The sequence below is a fragment of the Ptychodera flava genome, chromosome 14 (genome assembly GCF_041260155.1).
Source record: "Ptychodera flava strain L36383 chromosome 14, AS_Pfla_20210202, whole genome shotgun sequence".
In the NCBI taxonomy this organism is placed as follows: domain Eukaryota; kingdom Metazoa; phylum Hemichordata; class Enteropneusta; family Ptychoderidae; genus Ptychodera; species Ptychodera flava.
In genome coordinates this window covers 30,978,383-30,998,809 of record NC_091941.1, presented here as the reverse complement: position 1 = coordinate 30,998,809, position 20,427 = coordinate 30,978,383, and the positions used below count along the sequence as shown (strand labels likewise).

Sequence of the window (20,427 nt, the reverse complement as noted above, 5' to 3'; positions counted from 1 at the left end):
CAAAATTAAAGCTGGAAATTTATTGTCCTGGCACTGCAGACAAGTCTATAGAGACAGTCTTTACAAATTTGTATTGCTATATTTAATGTACAACACTATAATCTCCTCTTGAAAAGAAATATTGTTTCATTGCAAACATTATAGTCTGTTCAAACTTCTTTGCATATTTGCACTCAAATATTTCTCTACATTTAGATATTAAAATACTCCCTATTTTTAGACATAATGTTTTATGGCAACTGTCTAATACTACATGTCATAAAATGTAGACAGGCCGATAAAAATACCATTAAAAACACTTAAGGTAGTATGCGCCTCGAAAGTGAAAGACTTAAACTTTTGCTCCAACTTTCCTCAATGAAACTTTCATTCTCTTACCAAATCAACATTAAAAATCGGGGGTCACCGTGCAAAGTTTGGAACTAGCGAAACAAATTGCCCAACATTTTGCGATATTTGAAATTCAAAATGGCCGCCATCCCTGTGTTAACTCTATGGGGAAAATTAAATTTCGATTTTTCGGAAAACTAAGTTGGTGAAAGTTTTTCTTACTCCGAGAGCTTTAAAATGAGCCCCCCCCCACAAGTGGTACCGGTAGATCAGAAACGAATTTTAGAAATTTGAGAGTCCAAATATCTGTCCCTGACTGTGAGGCGTGTTCTACCTTAAAATGAAGCAAAAATATATTGCAGATTGTAGAAAAATATCATTTTTTTTTCCATTTACTGGCAATCAGAGTAACTTACTTTCTTGTGAGTGCTTTCAAAATCCTCAACTGTGACTTCTTGTCCTGGCTCACTCCCAAGTACAACAGTTTATCAAATCTGAGAGATAAAAAGCAAAAAACCAAACAAAACAACAACTGAAGCAAACAGCAAATCCGTGTTCCATTTACCTGACTTTAACATGACTATTAAAACTGGTGAAAAGTATCAGCACAAAGTTGAGGAAATGTAATTAGCTTATATTACATGGCTTAAACAGAAAACCCAGACAAGATGTTTTGTAAAGATAATGTCGCCCACGATCTTTCAGATCTTATGGCTATGACTCAACCAAATTACTTATCAACAAACAATTTACTGAAGGACATGTGATTTTGATAATAATTCAATGCTGTTGTCATCATGAATCATCTCATTGCGCAAACACACTGATACCTGATATTCTATTCAAGTAGACAGACAAATGCATGTCTGTTGATATCTTTACTGATACAAAAGGGAATCATTATACAAATACCGTGAGTACAATTTCCTGATACTGACTAAAACATTTCAAACTTGACGATGTCATGAACGAAGTCTTTCCATACTTGAAAAGAGACATACTTTTCGATGAATAGGAGGTGCGTCTTGTTTTAACTTTACCTTCCAGGTCTGAGCAATGCTGGATCCAACAGATCAGGTCTGTTTGTTGCACCAATCACAACGACATTACATGACTCATGAAGACCATCTAGTTCAGCCAAGAGCTGTGACACAACTCTGTTAGAAAGAAAAAATAAACGTAATAGCTTTGCTTACATGTTATTGTTTCATTATTGTACATGTCAATGATTACAGTTTCCTGGTGGAAAGTTCACTCGATGATTTGCTGTTCTGAATTATTTGCAAGAGGAGTTTCATAAATCATTCTGTAGTATTCCCAGTCGTAAATATTACAAGAAACTTACAGTTATGCTCAACGGAAAGTAGACGATGAGATTAAATGATACCTTACTCAATTACTAATTTACATCAGACACTTTATTTCTAAAACTACACTAGTACCTCACAATATTGCTTGCGAGCGGCAAGTTCTCAAAGACAAGAATAACAAATACCAGACCTACATGATTCCTTAACATAACAGTCGCTTGCCTGCTTCTCTGCCGACATGAGTGCCTTATCTCTTTCCACTGGTTTATTGCCGTAATCTTATACCACGATACTAATTACACAGCGACAAAAAGACAACTGTAAGTTGGCTGAAGCTGAAGTAACATATGTGCCTCTCAAAGAGATATATAAAAGGCAAATAATGAAACATCTTCATCATTCTGTTCAACGTTCTGTCTGAAAAGCTCTTGCAAAGATATCTTGAGACAGACAATAATTATATGGTTTCTCTGGTTTGGCGAGTAAATCTTGTAGAGGATTATACAAATCTGTAATTGACCCTCATCAATTTTGAGCCATTGAATAACAGATAGACAAAGTCTCATTTGATCGGATATAATAAACACAAAACGTTAAACATCCCAATCAAATGTACTTGGAAGAGTATGCATGAGAATAGTTGCACCACTGTTTGACTGCTAGAAGAGATACACAGAACAGTGGACACATAGACAGTATTTCACATTAATCATCAGTAGCTTAGGTAATTGTAAAGTTGGTAATATGGTACATAGCTAGAGACCCCCATGCGTGATAACATTGCCAAATTAAGTCAGTTTTATCCAAATGTTTTTGTCCACACTTATCTTCACTCTAGCACAAATTACAGAGTGGCAGTTGATTGTAACATTTTCACCACCATGGTTTGGCAAAATACCCATTGTTATCAATCGTAAGTGTGGACCTGTTTTACAAAGAATTAGGGGGGTTAGGTCGAGGCATTTTCATACAAAGAATTAGGGGTAATCTGTTTTGAGGCATTTTAGTGTCAAAGAAAATGAAAATTGGCAAAAGCAGAAGTCATGATTTTAAAGATTGAAAAATCCAATCTACTTGACACTTACTGAGCAGTGTCTCAACAATGTCGGCCGGTCTACCCCGGCGATGACGTTCATTTCAGCAAGAACTACAGTTGTCTTTTTGTCGCTGTGTAATTAGTATCGTGGTATAAGATTACGGCAATAAACCAGTGGAAAGAGATAAGGCACTCATGTCGGCAGAGAAGCAGGCAAGCGACTGTTATGTTAAGGAATCATTTAGGTCTGGTATTTGTTATTCTTGTCTTTGAGAACTTGCCGCTCGCAAGCAATATTGTGAGGTACTAGTGTAGTTTTAGAAATAAAGTGTCTGATGTAAATTAGTAATTGAGTAAGGTATCATTTAATCTCATCGTCTACTTTCCGTTGAGCATAACTGTAACACTTTAGAACTGATATTTCTATTGACCATGTTCTTGGCCTGCATGTTGAACAAGCTTCTGACAGCTAAGAAACATACATACGTACATAGATACATAGATACATACATACATACATGCAAATGGTATGCAAATGAACTGATTCACCTTAAATGATACATATACCAAATGCAAGCTAAAAACTGGAAAATACTTTGAAAGTGCTTCCTTGACTGAATATGCAGGGACAAATTCTTAAAAACAGTGCCAACTGCGATGAAAGATTGAATTTTGATAGAAAAAATTGCCCGCACAGTGAAGATAATACAAAAAAGTGAACATTTGAGCTGAATTCAGAGCATACTAAAGTCAGGAATAAATTCCTTTGAAATTGGATCTGTTACCTGTCCATAACTCCTCCTGAATCCCCACTTCTTCCTCTGTTTGGTGCCAAGGAGTCTAACTCATCAAAGAAGATCACACAGGGACTGGCACTTCGAGCTCTCTGAAAAACTACCAACAGAAATTTTAATTTGAAAAGGGCAAATTCTTTTAACTACATTTTCAACCATTTTCATAAAAAAAAAACATTTCTTTAATAGCACAAGAAAATGTTCAAAATTTGGGAGAACAAGTGGGTGATGATATTTTCAACAATGCTAGGCTGGATATTAACTCACCTTCACGCACATTTCCCTCACTTTGTCCAACATACATGTTGATAAGTTCAGGTCCCTTAACACTGAACAGAAAAAAATGTTTGATGAGCATTTCAACCTGTAATGTTTCATTATCTATTTTATGATCTATTTTTAAGACTATTTTCCTTTTCCTTTTGTTACTATTTATTTGAACAGGAAACCACTTTGTCTACTTATAAATTGGCTGAAGTCAGCATCACCTAGGAGAAATAATTATGAAAATCTTATTCTTTATATGGGTGACTTGATGAGAGAAAATCATACTGCGCATGCAAGTACTTCCAATGTGCTGATTAAGCCTTTGAGCGCTGTAATTTTTTCCACCAAAATTTTAGTGCAAAATTTTACCAATTTTTATGAATTTTTCTGGAATTTTTTGATAATTTTGGACCAAATGGACATCACATTTCATTGGCTAGTTTTATACCAAATTTTGGAAAAAATATGAAAAAATTTGTCTGGGGTATATTTTGTAAAGGTGACATAAATTGACTTTGGCGCTCAAAGGGTTTAACAGGTTTCTGATTTCAATTTTTTAACTTCAAATGAAACATTTCTTTCTTCAATTACTGAAAACATATCCATGCAAATTTTTTGTTGATCATGGTACATTCCCCAAATCACATCTGGTCTATTTATACTTGCTTGACTTCTAATTCAGCTTTTCTATAGAATTGTGAACATATACACCGTGTTCCTACACTAGTAGGTTCTCACCTGAGAAAATTCAGTTCACACTCATTGGCAACAGCCTTGGCAAGCAATGTCTTGCCAGTGCCTGGAGGTCCATAGAACAAGATACCTGTATCAATGCAAAGTGTGAATGGGAAAAAGTATAAATACACTTGACCTGTCAGAAATGGTTTTATCTTTATAAAATGGAGATTGTGATTGTATAGTTTCACAAGGGAAATTAGGGTGAAAAATATTAACCCTTTCATCACCATGGTTTGGATCAAACCCATTGTTATCAATGGTGAATGTAGACCTGTTTATAGAGAATTGGGGAAACAGGTTAAACAGGAGTTAGCTTTACTATATCAGTACTTTGTCTGGTCACAAAGAATTTCTTTCTTTTATTCTGGAGGGTTAAACTCTGAATTTTTGACATTGGAAAAGGGATAACTGTGAATGGAAGAACAAAAGCAATGTAAAGTCACTGGTACCAACAATATGAATAGTACAGATAAATTATGAAAGACGACCAAGAATGAGTTATTGTTAAAATTTGGTTCCTGCAAGCTGCATTCTTCCAAGCATACCATACCCACATTTATTCCTCACTCATATTTCAGAAGTGTGACAGATACTAGTAAAATGTGGTCAATTTGGGTAAAACTAAAAGAACCAAAGTACCACTTGTTCACAAAACAAGTGGGGCCATTGTTCATGATGTGACAGTCGCAATGTGATTTACTGTACAGTACCTGATCTTCTCATTCCAAGGGACATCAACTCTGGATGCTCCAGGGGAAATTGTACTGTGTCTATTATCTCTCTTTTCACTTCAGTGAGTCCACCTACATCCTCCCATGTGACATTGGGTACCTAGAATGAAACCAACATTCATTTGTTTAACATTAAAAGATGTGCAGGTGTTAATTGCAAATATATAGCTCCATACATGAATCCATGACACTATTCAGTTTCATAGGGACAAATCCTGTGCAATCAAAGTGTGGTCTCTCCTGTAGTCTATGACAAGCAGGTTTTGTGTTCTTGTAGGTCAGTTAATATCTTGGGCCTTTTCCATCATGTTAGTTGATAATTGTCTTGGCCATATTTTGATCTGTTGTACTTCAAAGCAACATGCAGGAGAGGAAACATTTTACAGCACCCATCACAGGCAACCCAATAAGTTCTGAGTTTTTCACACTGTTTTCTCTATCATTTTCTCTTCTTTCTTCATGCTCTGAATGATCGGAATAAATAAAATAAATGGTTTGTATAACCTAACCTAGCCTCTGTGACTCTTTATTTATTTTACACTCCATTACAAGGACGTATATCTCTCATACACACATGCTGTAATTAATTAGTCAACACAACTAATTATGCTAATCCGTGGACTTATCAGAGGTTGGTCAACATCGGAAAGATGGTGTATTTTTTTAACCTGAGGGAATCTGATTAGTCGTTCTGTAAATATTCCTTATCAGCGATCTAAGCGATCTCACGTTTACACGTCATATACAAGGTATGAATTTAGTTCGGGTCAAGCGCCCTCAGCAATATGTGGGCTAGAGAGCAATCGCTTGCTTGCAATGGCGGACCCACACATCATGTAGCTGCTGTCTACGCTCTTTTTGTGTTCTGTCAACCAATCGAGACGCCTTCGGCGAAGAAATTTACTAGGAGAGAATATTGTTGGCCTCGCCCCGTCTGATGTCATTATCTATTTCATGTTAAGATGAAACACCTAGACAGACACCTACAATACAGACTCTTATACGGAAAATTGAGACAATCAAAATTCCGGCCGATGTGACATTAGTAACACTGGATTTCCATGAACACGAATACACCACATTATGAGGCAATTGAATCAGTTGGCAGAGCATTAAATCAGGAAAGATCATCAAACAATTACATAATCAAGTAACCAACAACGAAATACATGATAGCTCTGCTAGAAATAATCTTAATAAATAACACATTTGAATTCAACGATGAATTCTACCGGCAAATATGGGGATGCTCTTATACCGAAATAATCTCGATGGGTTGTTCGCCAGAAATGGCAGATATTAGGCCTTCATTTCACGAGACAGAAATGAGAATAATACTGAAACGCAAACAACAAATACCGACCTGGCTGAGGTTCAGGGACAATGTTTTTCTGATTTTCATCGGAACACAACACGAATTCAATGAATTCATATCAAACATCAACAAAATGCATCCTACTTTCAAATTTTCGTTTGAAAGCTCCTCTCAAGAAATCACATATTTAGACCTGACTATCTACAAAGGTCGTCGGTACAACAAAGACAATATTCTCGACATCAAGACACACACAAAACCAACAGATATTTTCCAGTTCTTACAAAGAAACTCATGCCATCTGGCAGCAACATTCAACGGTCTGATCAAAGGTGAAACATTACCATACATCAGAACACGTAACAACGAAACCAATTTTACACAGAAAGTCACACAATTTAGTGAAAAAAAATTAGTTAAAAATTACAAGTCGACAATATAAAAAAATGAAATAGAACGCATTATCAGAGAGACAGATCATAAAAGCAGGAAAAGACTGCTTGAACAACAAAAAGAAACCAATAACGCCACCAACAATACAATAGTCTTCATAACAACGTATAGCCCGTACATCGACACGACAAAAATCAAGAAGGCCCTGACATAAAACTGGAGTGAACTTGAAAAAGACGAAACACTAAAATAACTGTTCCAAAACCAACCAATAATCGCATATAGATGGAACAGAAATATAGGCGACACACTTATAAGCGCCAGACTTCATCGGATACTTTCTGTAACCATACTACCGTATACAGGTGACATACGGTTTCTATTCCCACTATATCGTACCCGCCATGGCTAAGCGACATTTTACATAAAACAGCCAAACATGATGTACACTTATATTATACACAATATCATACACAAAACGCAAACAACCCAAATATGAACGATGTGTGGAGTTGCTTTCCCTTTACTATCAGTTGCTTTCCCTTTACTAACAACTCATCGTAAAATGGCATCGTTTTTCTAGCTCTGCCACTATGACGGTTGTTGTCGGACACGGACTTGAACTGAGCTCGCAACCGTTTGATTTTGTTGTGGCATTGTTCCGCTTTCCTCTCGAGTCCCTTCTCCCTGGCCTTGGCAGCGACGTCTTCATACACTTGCCGATCCCTCGACGTGCCGTCCATCATACGGATGACGTCTCTCCAGATTGAAATTAGTAGCCTGATCTCTTCCTGTGACCAATTGTTGCCGCGATCGCGATCGCTTCTTACTTGAACACCGTCCATTGTGGTAATGACCGAACCGAAGACAGGATATAGTTCAGCGTTTAGTTCGGTGTTCTGGTCACACGTGTAAATAGGCCATTGTTTAGTACGGAGCACCGAACCTGGACCAGCCCTCTGACACCGAATTAATTTAGTTCTTTGTTAGTTCGGTGTTGTCTGTTCACACGTCCAACTGACACAGGTTTATATTTATTCCGGTGTCTACTCCGGACTTAACTCCCACGTGTAAACCCCCCTTTAATGTTTTAGTAACCATTCCTATCTTTCGCGATGTTGACCAACCCGTAAAATCCCTGATAAGTCCACGGATTAGCATAATTAGTTGTGTTGACTAATTAATTACAGCATGTGTGTATGAGAGATATACGCCCATGTAATGGAGTGTAAAATAAATAAAGAGTCACAGAGGCTAGGTTAGGTTATATAAACCATTATTTTATTTATTCCTATCATTCAGAGCATGAAGAAAGAAGAGAAAATGATAGAGAAAACAGTGTGGAAAACTCAGAACTTATTGGGTCGCCTGTTACAGCACCCATCTGAGAAAGAAGCCCTTCCTCTCTGTTTTCTCTGTATAAAATCAAACTGAATACAATGGATACATAAAAGGCTACCATTCAAAAAGCTCCCAAACACCAGTTAATCTGTTTACCTTTGGAGCACCGATGACATCAGAATGCGCAGACTGTAAGTGTTCCAGTGCCAGTTCAAAGTCTTTCATCTGTATCTGTAAGCCAGCACTGCATAGATCTTTCTCCTCTTGCAGGCATAGTCTACTGCCAACAGAACTGAGTGACAAGAGATCTCATGATATGCAACATGCAAAGATGAATACTCCATTGAATGGACAATGTATGCATGTACATTACCAAATCTAGGTACATGCATGTTTCAAAATTGTTTTCATTTCTGTACCAATACTATATTCAGCTTTCTGGCAGCTGTCTTGCTTATCAAATGAGTAATTTTGAACACACTGTAGCCGTTTATGGTGTGTGACAAAAGCTATCCATGCCACATTTTAATTGCAGCATATGTGTAGATCTATTAAAAGGCATCTTAATCAGTGATTAAAATGGTAGAAGATGGAGCATTTACCGGATCTCCGATGTTTAATTACTCCACTTTGTACCCGATGTGCCTCACACAACAACTGATAATGATGGAAGAGATGCACACTGTGGTAGGTAGAATGCAGCTTGGGGACAGAGGTGCACTCCCGAACTTTTACAATACCTGTTTCTGTCTACTACTTGTGGTTGCGAGGCTTAGTTTTGTGAAATTCAAAAGTTAATTTTCCCCCATAAAATAGCGCTGTTCACAGTTACAAGAGTTTGATACTAAATATGGAATATGCATATCATGTTTCAAAGCAATCAGACATGTGGTTTCAGAGAAGACATGTGGTTTCAGAGAAGATAATATTTTCACCAAAAATTGAAAAAATTGCCCAAAAATACAAATATGAAAATTACACCAAAATTTGAGCAAATCTGAAAGAGGTCAACCTCAGGATCATGCATACCGAGTTTCACAGCGATACGATGAAAAGTTTAAGACGTTTTTTGACCAAAAATGGGGAAAACTGCCCCAAAACACAATTATGAAAATTTAAGCATGATTTGAATAGAATTTAACGTAAGCCACCTTAAGGTAGCTAAATACCTTTAGCCACTTTCAGATTTTTATTTTTTTCTCGATTAAACACGTCCCAAACCCAAATAAAGTATACATTTTCTAAAAGCCCTGATATAGAGCTATCCGACCGAGCACAGTACACGGTCATTATTTTCATAAGAGTCACGTGACAAGCGTTTTGCTGAACCTTCCAAAAACAGGTTTTTCCCGCCTTACGCGAACACGCTGCAAGATTTCCGGTTGAAATTTCTTCATTGACAAGCTTGATAATATCCTTCAAAAACCGGTCTGCGATTTTTTCACGGAGGCTCCATCAAATTATATGGCATGATAATTAAAATTCCTTGAAAAGCACCTTCATCTAACACCTTTAAGAGCGCATTTAAAGAAAACAAAGGCATATAAAAAAAATCGCAGACACGGTTTTGAAGGATATTGTCAAGGCTTGTCAATGAAGAAATTCCAACCAGAAATCTTGCAGCGTGTTTGCATAAGGCGGGAAAACCGGTTTTTAGTAAAACGCTTGTCACGTGACTCTTATGCAAATAATGACCGTGTACAGTGCTTGGTCGGATAGCTCTATATCAGGGCTTTCAGAAAATGTATACTTTATTGGGGTTTGGGACGTGTTCAATTGAGAAAAAAATAAAAATCTGAAAGTGTCTAAAAGGTATATAGCTACCTTGAGGAACCTGCATTCTAAGTTTCAACTAAATCCGGCGTGTGGTTACAGAACTTTAGCACTTTGCAGGATTTTGGTGTTTTTTACCTCATTTACATATTTTTGACACTTACATAATCATCTGAATAAATTCACATCTCAATGCCTGGGTGCAACTGTACACCAAATATTAACTGGTAAGTACTGCTAATTTGGAATTTTTGATGTGGACGGACATATACACATACATACATATATACATACATAAATAAATACACACACACACGCATGCACACATGCATGCATGCATGCATACATACATACATACATACATACTATGAGGTTATTGTGAAAATACCACAAAGAGTCCACAAGGACATTGGCACAGCGTATAGCCCGACACAAACCGGAAGGAGATGTGGAGCGTCAATGTGTGAGTGCATCCTTTGTGATATTTTTGTGATAATCTTATTATTATACATCTTAAATTCATGACTGGGGCATCAAATTGTCCAAGTATTGACTATTTTTGTGTAATATCAACAATTATTTTTCCTTCCAATTTGTAGTGCAAGTGTGGAATGCTATCTTGGAGCACTTTTTGATAACCTTTGCGCTACATGTACAGAGCGCCAGACATACTAGTATACTGGCACTTGTTTAGTGGGCCCTTGAAACAATTTAACAATGAACATGCAGATGCAGTGGCAGGGGGTGTGGCACCTTGAAACAGTAAATGTTATGGCATGGGCCGTTCTGTACCACTTTTATAGCGCATGCAAATTTCTAGAGTTCTCGACGGTAGATGTATAATACAGTGAAATATGTCTAAACCAAACTGAACCCTGTCTAAACTGGAAACCTGTCTAAACTGAACTCTTTTCCCAGTCAAATTCCAATAAAACTCTATTTTAAAAGGAGCTGTATAAACCGAACACCTTTCCAAACTGAACAATTTTATCAGTCCCTGAACAGTTTGGTTTTGACACAGGTTTAACTGTACATACACACATACATACATACATACGTACATGTAGAAATACATACATACAGACATACAGACAGATGCAAACAACTTACCATATATGCTCTCTTTACTATATGTACATATACCAAATCTGAGCTAATAACACATGTTACTTACCAGCTTTGTATAATTCTCTTGTAAGTGGTTCGTTTGGTAGTTGCTACCAAAGCATGCAGGTCACCAAGCACCATACCCTGTGAGATGTAGAGAATATACTGCTAAATCAGAACCATTTAACTGTACTAGGATATATTCTGCTACGTTAATAACCATAAGCACACAGAAAAATATTCTATTCAAATTTTTGTATATGTAATTCAGAATAATGAGCATAAATGATTCTGATAACATTAGAAACACATTAACTGTAACTTTTCATGACTTTTTCACTACTCTTTTACTATTTTTGTCTCTAATGTCAACTACAGTTTCCTGTTCTACTACCTAAAGCATATTGTGATACACAGTATTTAGCTTGTCAACTCAGCCTTTACATGTGTAAACTGCAGTGTTATTGTTAGTGAGTGAATGCTAATTGGGACTAGAATTTCCATGCAACAGTGCATTTTACACATACCATACAGATGCTTTGTTGATAAACTATATAGCAGAGGTTCCAATATGCTTGGGGAATAGGATAAGAACTTGCCATATACATGCGAAACAAAAATAGACAAAAACCTCATCAAAGGTTACAGCTAATATACTGGCTCTTTAAATTACTGTCCGATGAAATCCTATCTATGAAAACAGTGTCCAAGCAATATCAGAAGATTTACAGAAGATTTGTCTCAAAATTTACAAGTTAGCGTGGAATTTTTTTAAAAGTATTTAGCAGACTCCTAAAATGATGTGCGAGAGCCTGCATGCACTGATCTGTATGCTTGTGAGTGAAATACAGTATGAGACTAGGAAACGTAGACATTGTAACATTGTCAACTTACAGCTGTTTTTTTGGCAAGGTGCCCGAGTGAAACATCTCTAGCAAGCGGTGAAACTCTGCAGAGTTTTTTCAGTATTTCAAATCTCTCATCCTCAGTAGGAACCTTGAAAAATAGAAGAAATGTATGAAATTTAGTTACATAAATAATTTAAAACTTCATCTTCTCTCTGTCACGATTTTGATGACTTTAATTTGGTATTACCTTGTCAAGAATTGAAGTGGAGTATTAATGGTTTCAGTGTAGATAAATATAGCTGTGGATAGCTCTAGAAACATGAATAAGATTCATCAGACGTGTAAATTATAAATTTCAGCGCTTCAAGCATTCCATGTTTTAGGTAATAACAACTGCACAATATGCTTCATTACGTTGGTTGAAATCTAGGGTATTTATTATTCATGATTGACTGCAATACTTATTTCACGAATAAATCACTAGTTGCATGGCTGAAGGCAGTCAAACTTATGCTTGTAACTGCGAAGGATCAATATCTTTTGGCCGTTACCTACAGCTATGCTGAAGAAGAAATTTAGTGATTTGATATTGTTACATAAAATATATCAATCAGTCAATGCTATACAGCACTGGTCTAGAATGGTAGAGCAATGACACCTGTGGTTGGTTTACAGTCACTCAATGGTACATAGCACTGGTCCAGAATGGTTGACCAGTCTGCAAGGTACAAACAAGTAATATGGCTGAAAGCTATTCCATAACAACATCATGAATAATTGTTTACAAAGAGCAATTGAGAGCCATTTATCTTTTGCTAAAACACAATATAAGCATGCATTTTAACTTAAAAAAAAAACAACATCACTGTGCGCTCCCATATAGTTATCAAAACAAGTCAAAAATTGTATGAAACATGGACATACATATACGGACAGACTGACATACACAGACTGGCACTGAGTGATGACATTGACCCCAAGTGCGCCTTGGCCCATGGAGAGTGATAAAGATAAAACAAACAGCTGAATGTAATTATAAAATAGTTAAGTATAGGCCTATACAGGCACTGAGAGTGACTATGTTACAGCAATTTGATTACTTTCTTTTCCTTTTCTACTTCTGTGATAATCTTTAAGACAATCAATCTGCAAAGCAGTTTATGTATTGACAAATATGTTATCTTTTACAAGCACACTGTAAACTGTTCTTGATTTTTCATTTACAATATTGACATAGACTGAAATACATAACATGCAACCAATGTTTACACTTTGCCCATACACCAGATACATGGAGAAATTTCAACATACAATCATCAACTCAGAAACCCTACAGGAAAAAGTAAACATTGTTTTCTTCCAGAACAGCTGGTACATCCACATCTGGAACAACTTACAAACTTAACCAATTACACAAGGATGATGACACAAGAGATAAAGTTAAACTGTGGTGAACTTGACTATTCCTTTCAAATCCTTATCTAACTTGACATCTTAAACTAAAATACACTGCATGGTTAATTGTGCACAAAAATACATCGGGGTGGACCATTTGATAAGGGATGGTGTCTGGAAGATCGATGAGGTACATTATCTTTTTTATCCGATCCATTGTAAATTCTTTTTTCCCCTCTCCCACCTTTTCTTTTTGTCAAACCTTCTCTGGCTGAATTTTTTATTGGCATTTGTTTGGAATTTTTTCAAAATCTGCCAGGATTTTTTTACCGCATTTCAACACCAAATACAGTTTACCATATCAAATGCTTACTAAATCACCACATTATATACTCTTAGTTCCAGTAGGTATAAAATTACCAAAAAAATCTTAAAATACAAATGAAAGATATCCCAGTAAACTGAAAGTTTCGCCAAGGTTGCCCCAAAAATTCAAAATTCCAGATTTCAACTTAATTTCAATATATCTTATTAACAAAACCCTAAGGACCGTTTACTAAATATCAAAGCGATCAGACTGGTAAATTTTGAGAAACAAATTTTTTGACCAAAAATGAGAAAAATTGCCTCCAAAAATACAAAATTGCAGATTTCATCCTAATTTTAAATATATCTAATTAACATAAACCCTAGGAACCTGTACACTAGATATCAAAGCTACCAGATCAGAAGTTTTAGGAGAAAAATTTTTTGACCAAAAAAGGCAAAAATTGCCCCAAAAATAAAAAAAAATTGCCAGTTTCAACATACCTTCAATACATTATATTGAGATTAATCTTAAATACCTGTATACCAAATACATGTATCAAAGCTATCAAATCAGCAGTTTTTGGATTAAAAAATTTTTTATCAAAAATTGGGAAAATTGCCCCAAAATTACAAATATGACAATATCAATACAATTTGTACAAGCATGACTGAGGTCATTCTGAGGAACATGAATATTAAGTTTCATAGCAATCAGACGAGCGCTTTCAGAGAACAAGATTTTTTGACTAAAAACGGAAAAAATACCCTAAAAATACAAACATGCAAATTTCATCCCAATTTTTGCACACATAATTTAGAATACCTAAAGAAATCTGCATACCAAGTTTCAACCAAATCTGACCAATGCTTACTGAGTTTTAGCCATTTGCAGGATTTTTCCTTTTTTCCCCCTCATTTGCATATTTTTGGCACTGACATGTTCATTTGAACAAATTCACATCTCCACCCCTAGGTGCACCTGTACACCAAATACTAAGACAGTAGGTGCTATGGTTTAGGAGTTTTTGATGTGGACGGACTAACAGACATACATACATACTTACATACATACACACAGACGCCATTTTGCCACCTTATACGAATACCTCCCATTTGCATATATACATATGCATATATGGGAGCGTAAAAAAAAAACAAACTCTTTGACAATATATGAAATTTTAGGTCAAACGCTTATTGCGAAGGTACAGTATACATAGAAAATACCTGATCGCTACTTCAAATATTGTTTGAAATGTCAAGAAGCATTTGCTTGCCCACAGTACATGAATTATTGATAATCAGGCGTACATACACATAATGTAATTTGCACAGCGAAAACTCCAACATGGGAACAGAAACATACAACTGACCTCCATTGGAAAGTGATGAAGAAAACAGCTGTAAATATCTGGGCTAACTTGTTTAGGAATGCTGGTTGTTGCTATGACAACAAGCGGATACTGATCTTCCTGTTGAGTGTATGATGAGATGGTGTTGGATAAGCTGTTAGTCACTCTGGTGTCTGTGGATAAATGACAAAATCAAAGTCGTGATTTCTCTACTGAGGGGTGGCAATGAATATCTAGTACATCTCTAATGGCAAGGCAGTTTACGCAAATGTTGCTTGTATAGTTGTATGAAAGAGTCTACTTTGTTTTAACTGCAAATGTTGATGACCTAAATATCCCTGTTGACACAGTACTTGTATTTGTAAGGGCATTGAGATTGTGAAATTGTTATGCAAGTATTTACAGGTAGCAACAAATTAAACATATTTTCTGTGCTAATTGCTTAATTTCATTTACAATTGAACTCAACAATTATACTGATCTTATCACAACTAACAGCAAATGCCATGATGTCTGCTGAACGCTTCAATAAAGATTACTATTCATCTTTAAATTGTAACAAATTGACAAATTCAGTTGAATTTGCTGTTTGACTTGAACAAAACATACATGTGCATAATTATACTAACTTTTGTTTTTGAGGGAAACCACTTGAAGCATATTATGCAAATAATGCATGACTTTTCAAACAAGTCATTGTTAATGACACAGTCCCCGCTAACATTTCATGTTGTTTGACTTGGGAGAGGTTATGATGGATTGGTGGTGGTGGGGGTTGTTGGATGTGGAAGGCATGGGGCCAGAGGTGGGTGGATTTATGATTCAAAGAAGCGATGGCGGATTTAATCTGGATAAAGTAAAAGACAGTAACGTGTGCTTTTGGAATAATAACATTTTATTGTAATCAACATGTTAACACTTGCAAATCTGTGTTGTCCAAAAAATATTGTCGGAAATCTGTGTCATCCAAAATATTTTGAAGTTTTTAGTGAAAAGATCAGTTAACAGTTGCAAATCTGTGTTATCAAAAATATTTCAAAGTCAGTTGTGAAAAGATCACGTGTTGTTTTACAAACATATTAACACTTGGAAATCTGTGTTGTCCAAAAAAATACAGTTGGAAATTGTCATCAAAAATGTTTCAAATTCTTTAGTGAAAAGATCACTGTTAACAGCAAATCTGTATTGTTGAAAAAATACAATTGGAAATCTGTGTCATCAAAAATATTTCGAAGTCTTTGTGAAAAGATCACACTTTTATAAATAATGTGGTTTTAACAAACATGTTAAAGGCAGGGGGAGCCTATAAATACCCCCTATCTCCCTGGGCATTCATAATCCAACATGAGTGGCACATGATAACAGCGTCAACGAATGCTCCCGAAAATCTTAAGCTTTCAACAACCATGGTGTAAATTAAAGCATTGTTCCAACATATTACGTTTTGTGAATACTTGTGGCATCACCTTGTTGGCGAAATTCTCTCATTTTTCCATTTTAAGTTGATTTTTGATGCCAAACTGCTTCGATGCCGTGTTCGAAGCGTCCAACAAACAATAGATGAAAGCATTCAAACAGCTGCCAATCACGCGCAAAGGTGCAAAACGATCAAACATTTGTTGTGTACATCCGATCGATTACGATGTCAACAATGAATAAACGATTCTTACAACTGAGCAAAATACTTGACCAACGGTTACTGAACACGAGTCTCAGATGAGTTCAGACACAAACGGACTGTTTCATGGTTTCAAGCAGATTGCTTCTCCCCTTGTGTTTGTTGATCTGTGTACCTCTAGGCCTATGAATGGGTGATGTGTATGTTGACCTGCAGTACGATATTTTAAGATAGATCTCTTTTGGAAGTATGTTGTCACCTAGCCCTGCGTACGATGCCGTGTGTTCCCGGCGTTATACGGCCTCCCCCACAGCTCTGCTGATTGCCATGGACAAAACCGGCAACATGCGGATCCGAACACGAAAAGCTACTTTTCGAACTGTTTTCGGCCGAAATCAACTCGATTCCGATCTATGCAGCCAACCCAAATCACTCAACCGCTCACAGACTGCGGAAAATGCTCTCGTGACGTCCAAAACCGTTGTTTGCTGGCGATGCACGGTCAATGGCCCATGCAGTGGACGGCCATTGGATACGTTCACGCCACGATTATACAGGTGCCCATGAGCTGCATTATTTTCTGTCGGGTCGGGGCGATGAAACTAAATCGCGATTGCTTCATCTCTGTCAGATTTGACCAAAAAGAGACACTTGACATAGATTATAGCATCAAATGTTGACCGTTCAGACTGAAACATGATGAAAGGTTTAAAGATCGCCGTGATGTCGTTCTTCTCTGTACGTTTTTCTGAGCTTGTTTTTTACTAAATTGCTCTAATATTATCTGACGATTTTTTTGAAATCTTAATCAACTTTTCTTTCCCAACCAGGACACAACATTACCTTTTTACTTTCCTAGTAACTTAGGATTCATTTAATTAGCAGATTAATAGACTCCTATGTTCTTCCTCGATTGTCTGTGACTGATTTTGCTATCCCGATACCGTGATTGCGTTCGCACTCGGGTGTCTTGAAACTTACGTCATTCACTGAAATAGTTTTCGGACAAACTCAAGAAATTCGACAACTACTAACGAATGTTCGGCAAAATTTTTAGAGATTAGCAATAATAATTATGGTCATTTTACCGTCTTTAGCTAAGCGGACTCGCTTGGCGGAAGCAGTATATAACGTTCTGAGTTCACATTTTTACCCTACCGTGTGAGTGTAGTATTCGAACGGGTGAGATCATAATCTTACGCTGTTCCGAGTGGCCTGGAGATTTTTTATAATATACAATAAATTGACCTTATCAAAATTACTCTGTTTCACAGTGCTTGGATATTGATATTTTTCTATACTTTTTTAACTTTTGATTTGACAGGAAGTCTTTTGATTCGGCAGCACATGTACGGTTACAACCGTCATGTGATGACCGGAGTGTGCTTGTAAAGTTGTCGGCAAGTTGTCGGGCACTTGTATTTAGAGGGCTGCAGTTCGGGATTTTTCAAGATGAACAACACATTATACATTTCCTACATCTTTGAAACGGGGATTACGGTAATCTTTCATGTGATGAATATTTTTGAACGTCTTTGCGATGTGTTCCCACGATGACTTTGAGCTGATTCTTTGTTTGTAAAAATCGTCAGAAATGGTCCAGTGACCGTGTTAAAATAGACACAGATGTAAAACCATTGCGAGGAAAATAGTAAGAAATTCACATTGCAATATTTGCTGTCGTATTTCTCAGCAGGAATAATCATTTTTTACACGTTGTGTATAAGAACAGCAAGCAGGTGTTCGGCGGTCAATTGCTTCTATCATAATGATCTTGATCGCAGCTATTTGGCGAGAAGACAGCGGGTACTTATAATCTCGCAAAATTATTGATATCATGTCTTTGTATAGAAAATTTTCGATCGGAGGCAGCTCAAATCAACAGCCATGGTATATTGGGAATAGTGTTCTCACTGGACACCGAACTACTTGCTATCAACAGAACGTTATGTACCATCGGCGGTAACACATTGGTCGTAATCTTGTCTAATTCTGCCCCGCCTTTTGTACCGTCCAGAAATGTCAAACCAGATTTTTCTTTGCCCTGACATATAATACAGCGACCTTGCACACTAATGATCATTCCACTGTTTCTGTTGGGATTTGTTGGTTTTTTAATTTGTTCCGTGGCCCCGGTAAGATTTTTTCAATACGATACACAGTTTGAATTTTTTTCAAGGTAAATTTAGTATATTCCCAGTTTGTGGGGTAAAGTTGTCTGGAGTGAAAGTTTGAGTTGACGCTGATAGAGTAGACGTCGAGCCCGGCACAGTTGACTGAGATCCGGTCGGTTTGGGGTTGTTTAGTCCAGAAACCTGCAGACTGAGTTCTGTATGATCACCGTTCAGCATTTGGGTGATCTTTTGGTCAAAGTAATTCAGTAACAATATACGCGAGATTCCTTGTGTTGTTTTTGTCACTGTCATACGCGTATACGGACGGTTTTCGATTAAAAACTGTAAAAATATCCAGTGCTCGTTAATGCGTGCAAAATTTATTCAGTGACTGTTCACGCAGCAGTCGTAAATACGACTAGGATTTACCACCACGTAACAACTGTAAACACCGCATCAACAGTCCATACGAAAATTTTGTGCTGAATCGAGGGAGATAACAATTGCGGTAGGAAAGGTCAGTCCACCATCTGTCAAAGTTGTTGATCGGAAAAATCTTCACTGTTCACAAACTACATGGCTGTTAGTTGTTACACCTAGTTCCATGGGCTTTCGTCTGTCCTTGTTACGAGCTATGTTCAAAGTGCGTCAAGCTACGAATATTTTCATGTATGGAGTTACAGACATCGGTGAAGTACCGGCTACATTTTGTTCAAAACCCCGTCTGTTTGTGTGTTGTTTTTTCTGTCCCTAACGTCGACTGGCTCTATGTGCGTACAAATATAACAGTCGGATTAAGATTTCCTGGATAAATAGATACACTCATCGTTTATTCCGCCTCTGATGCAAAGATACACAATGTTTTACATGTACCACTCCTAGGCCCTGGGATCGATTTCCATACCTTTAACAGTTAAGTTGCAAACATGTGTTGTTCCAAAAATACACATTCATCAAGAGGCTGCATAGAAAAGTGCCATCTATGTGTCACACTGTCAGGTGGACATTTATACAGGCGGTCTGATAAGAGATCTGACGTCTCACTTTTATCCCTAATGAAGGGAAAAACTTATGCTTTGAGTCGTGTTTTGTATCGGTCTGTGCTGTAGAAGGTATGTGTTATATGATGTTTTTGTGGATGTCAAGGCAGACCAGTTACCAATCACTGGAGTATACACCTGCAAAAAGAAGCAAATTTGAAAATTCAAACTATTTGAAAATTCATTTTGTCCTTAGCTCATTACAGTATTATGTATTAGCAGAGTCAATTGACTCAATTGGCACAATACAGGTTACTTGATTGGCCCATTTACGATTTCAAAGGACTAGCATAGCTCAACGGACAACACAGCGACCTGGGTGTTTTAAACTCCTCCTGCAGAAGAGCAGAGACCGGAAGAAATGGTATCGGCACGACTTCAGAAATCGCCGGAAAATTGCTTTCTTTTTGATTGCACATTCATTTTACATGTTGAACTTGAGAGCCCCATTCATGTCCTTCCAAACTGGTATGAATTTTTACTCATTTGTGGTGAGACGGTCATTTTGTGTGCCGTAGGAAAAAGTATATCACCGGCCATGTCTTGGCGTGAGCGGCCATTGAGTCACATCCCTTTGGGAAGTATAGGAGTAGTGGTACTGCCGTCGCATGTTGAT

The 20,427-nt window shown here is 37.0% G+C and overlaps 2 protein-coding genes across 2 annotated transcripts in view; both read right to left on the bottom strand.

Annotated features, from left to right (window-relative positions):
• The window catches only part of LOC139150141 (peroxisomal ATPase PEX6-like), a 31,725-nt gene that overhangs the window by 1,052 nt on the left and 10,246 nt on the right, over positions 1 to 20,427 (bottom strand). Inside the window, exons 7-16 of the mRNA XM_070722323.1 lie at positions 15,061 to 15,212; positions 12,030 to 12,131; positions 11,203 to 11,279; positions 8,412 to 8,547; positions 5,186 to 5,306; positions 4,476 to 4,560; positions 3,738 to 3,799; positions 3,462 to 3,570; positions 1,371 to 1,487; positions 747 to 824 (exon numbers count right to left, since the gene is read on the bottom strand). Of these exons, the coding sequence (XP_070578424.1) occupies positions 747 to 824; positions 1,371 to 1,487; positions 3,462 to 3,570; positions 3,738 to 3,799; positions 4,476 to 4,560; positions 5,186 to 5,306; positions 8,412 to 8,547; positions 11,203 to 11,279; positions 12,030 to 12,131; positions 15,061 to 15,212 (1,039 nt within the window). The remainder of the gene's footprint in view (positions 1 to 746; positions 825 to 1,370; positions 1,488 to 3,461; positions 3,571 to 3,737; positions 3,800 to 4,475; positions 4,561 to 5,185; positions 5,307 to 8,411; positions 8,548 to 11,202; positions 11,280 to 12,029; positions 12,132 to 15,060; positions 15,213 to 20,427) is intronic.
• The window catches only part of LOC139150144 (small ribosomal subunit protein uS12m-like), a 629,842-nt gene continuing 622,243 nt past the window's right edge, over positions 12,829 to 20,427 (bottom strand). Inside the window, exon 4 of the transcript XR_011556199.1 lies at positions 12,829 to 14,830. The gene's annotated coding sequence lies outside the window, so the exon portion shown is untranslated. The remainder of the gene's footprint in view (positions 14,831 to 20,427) is intronic.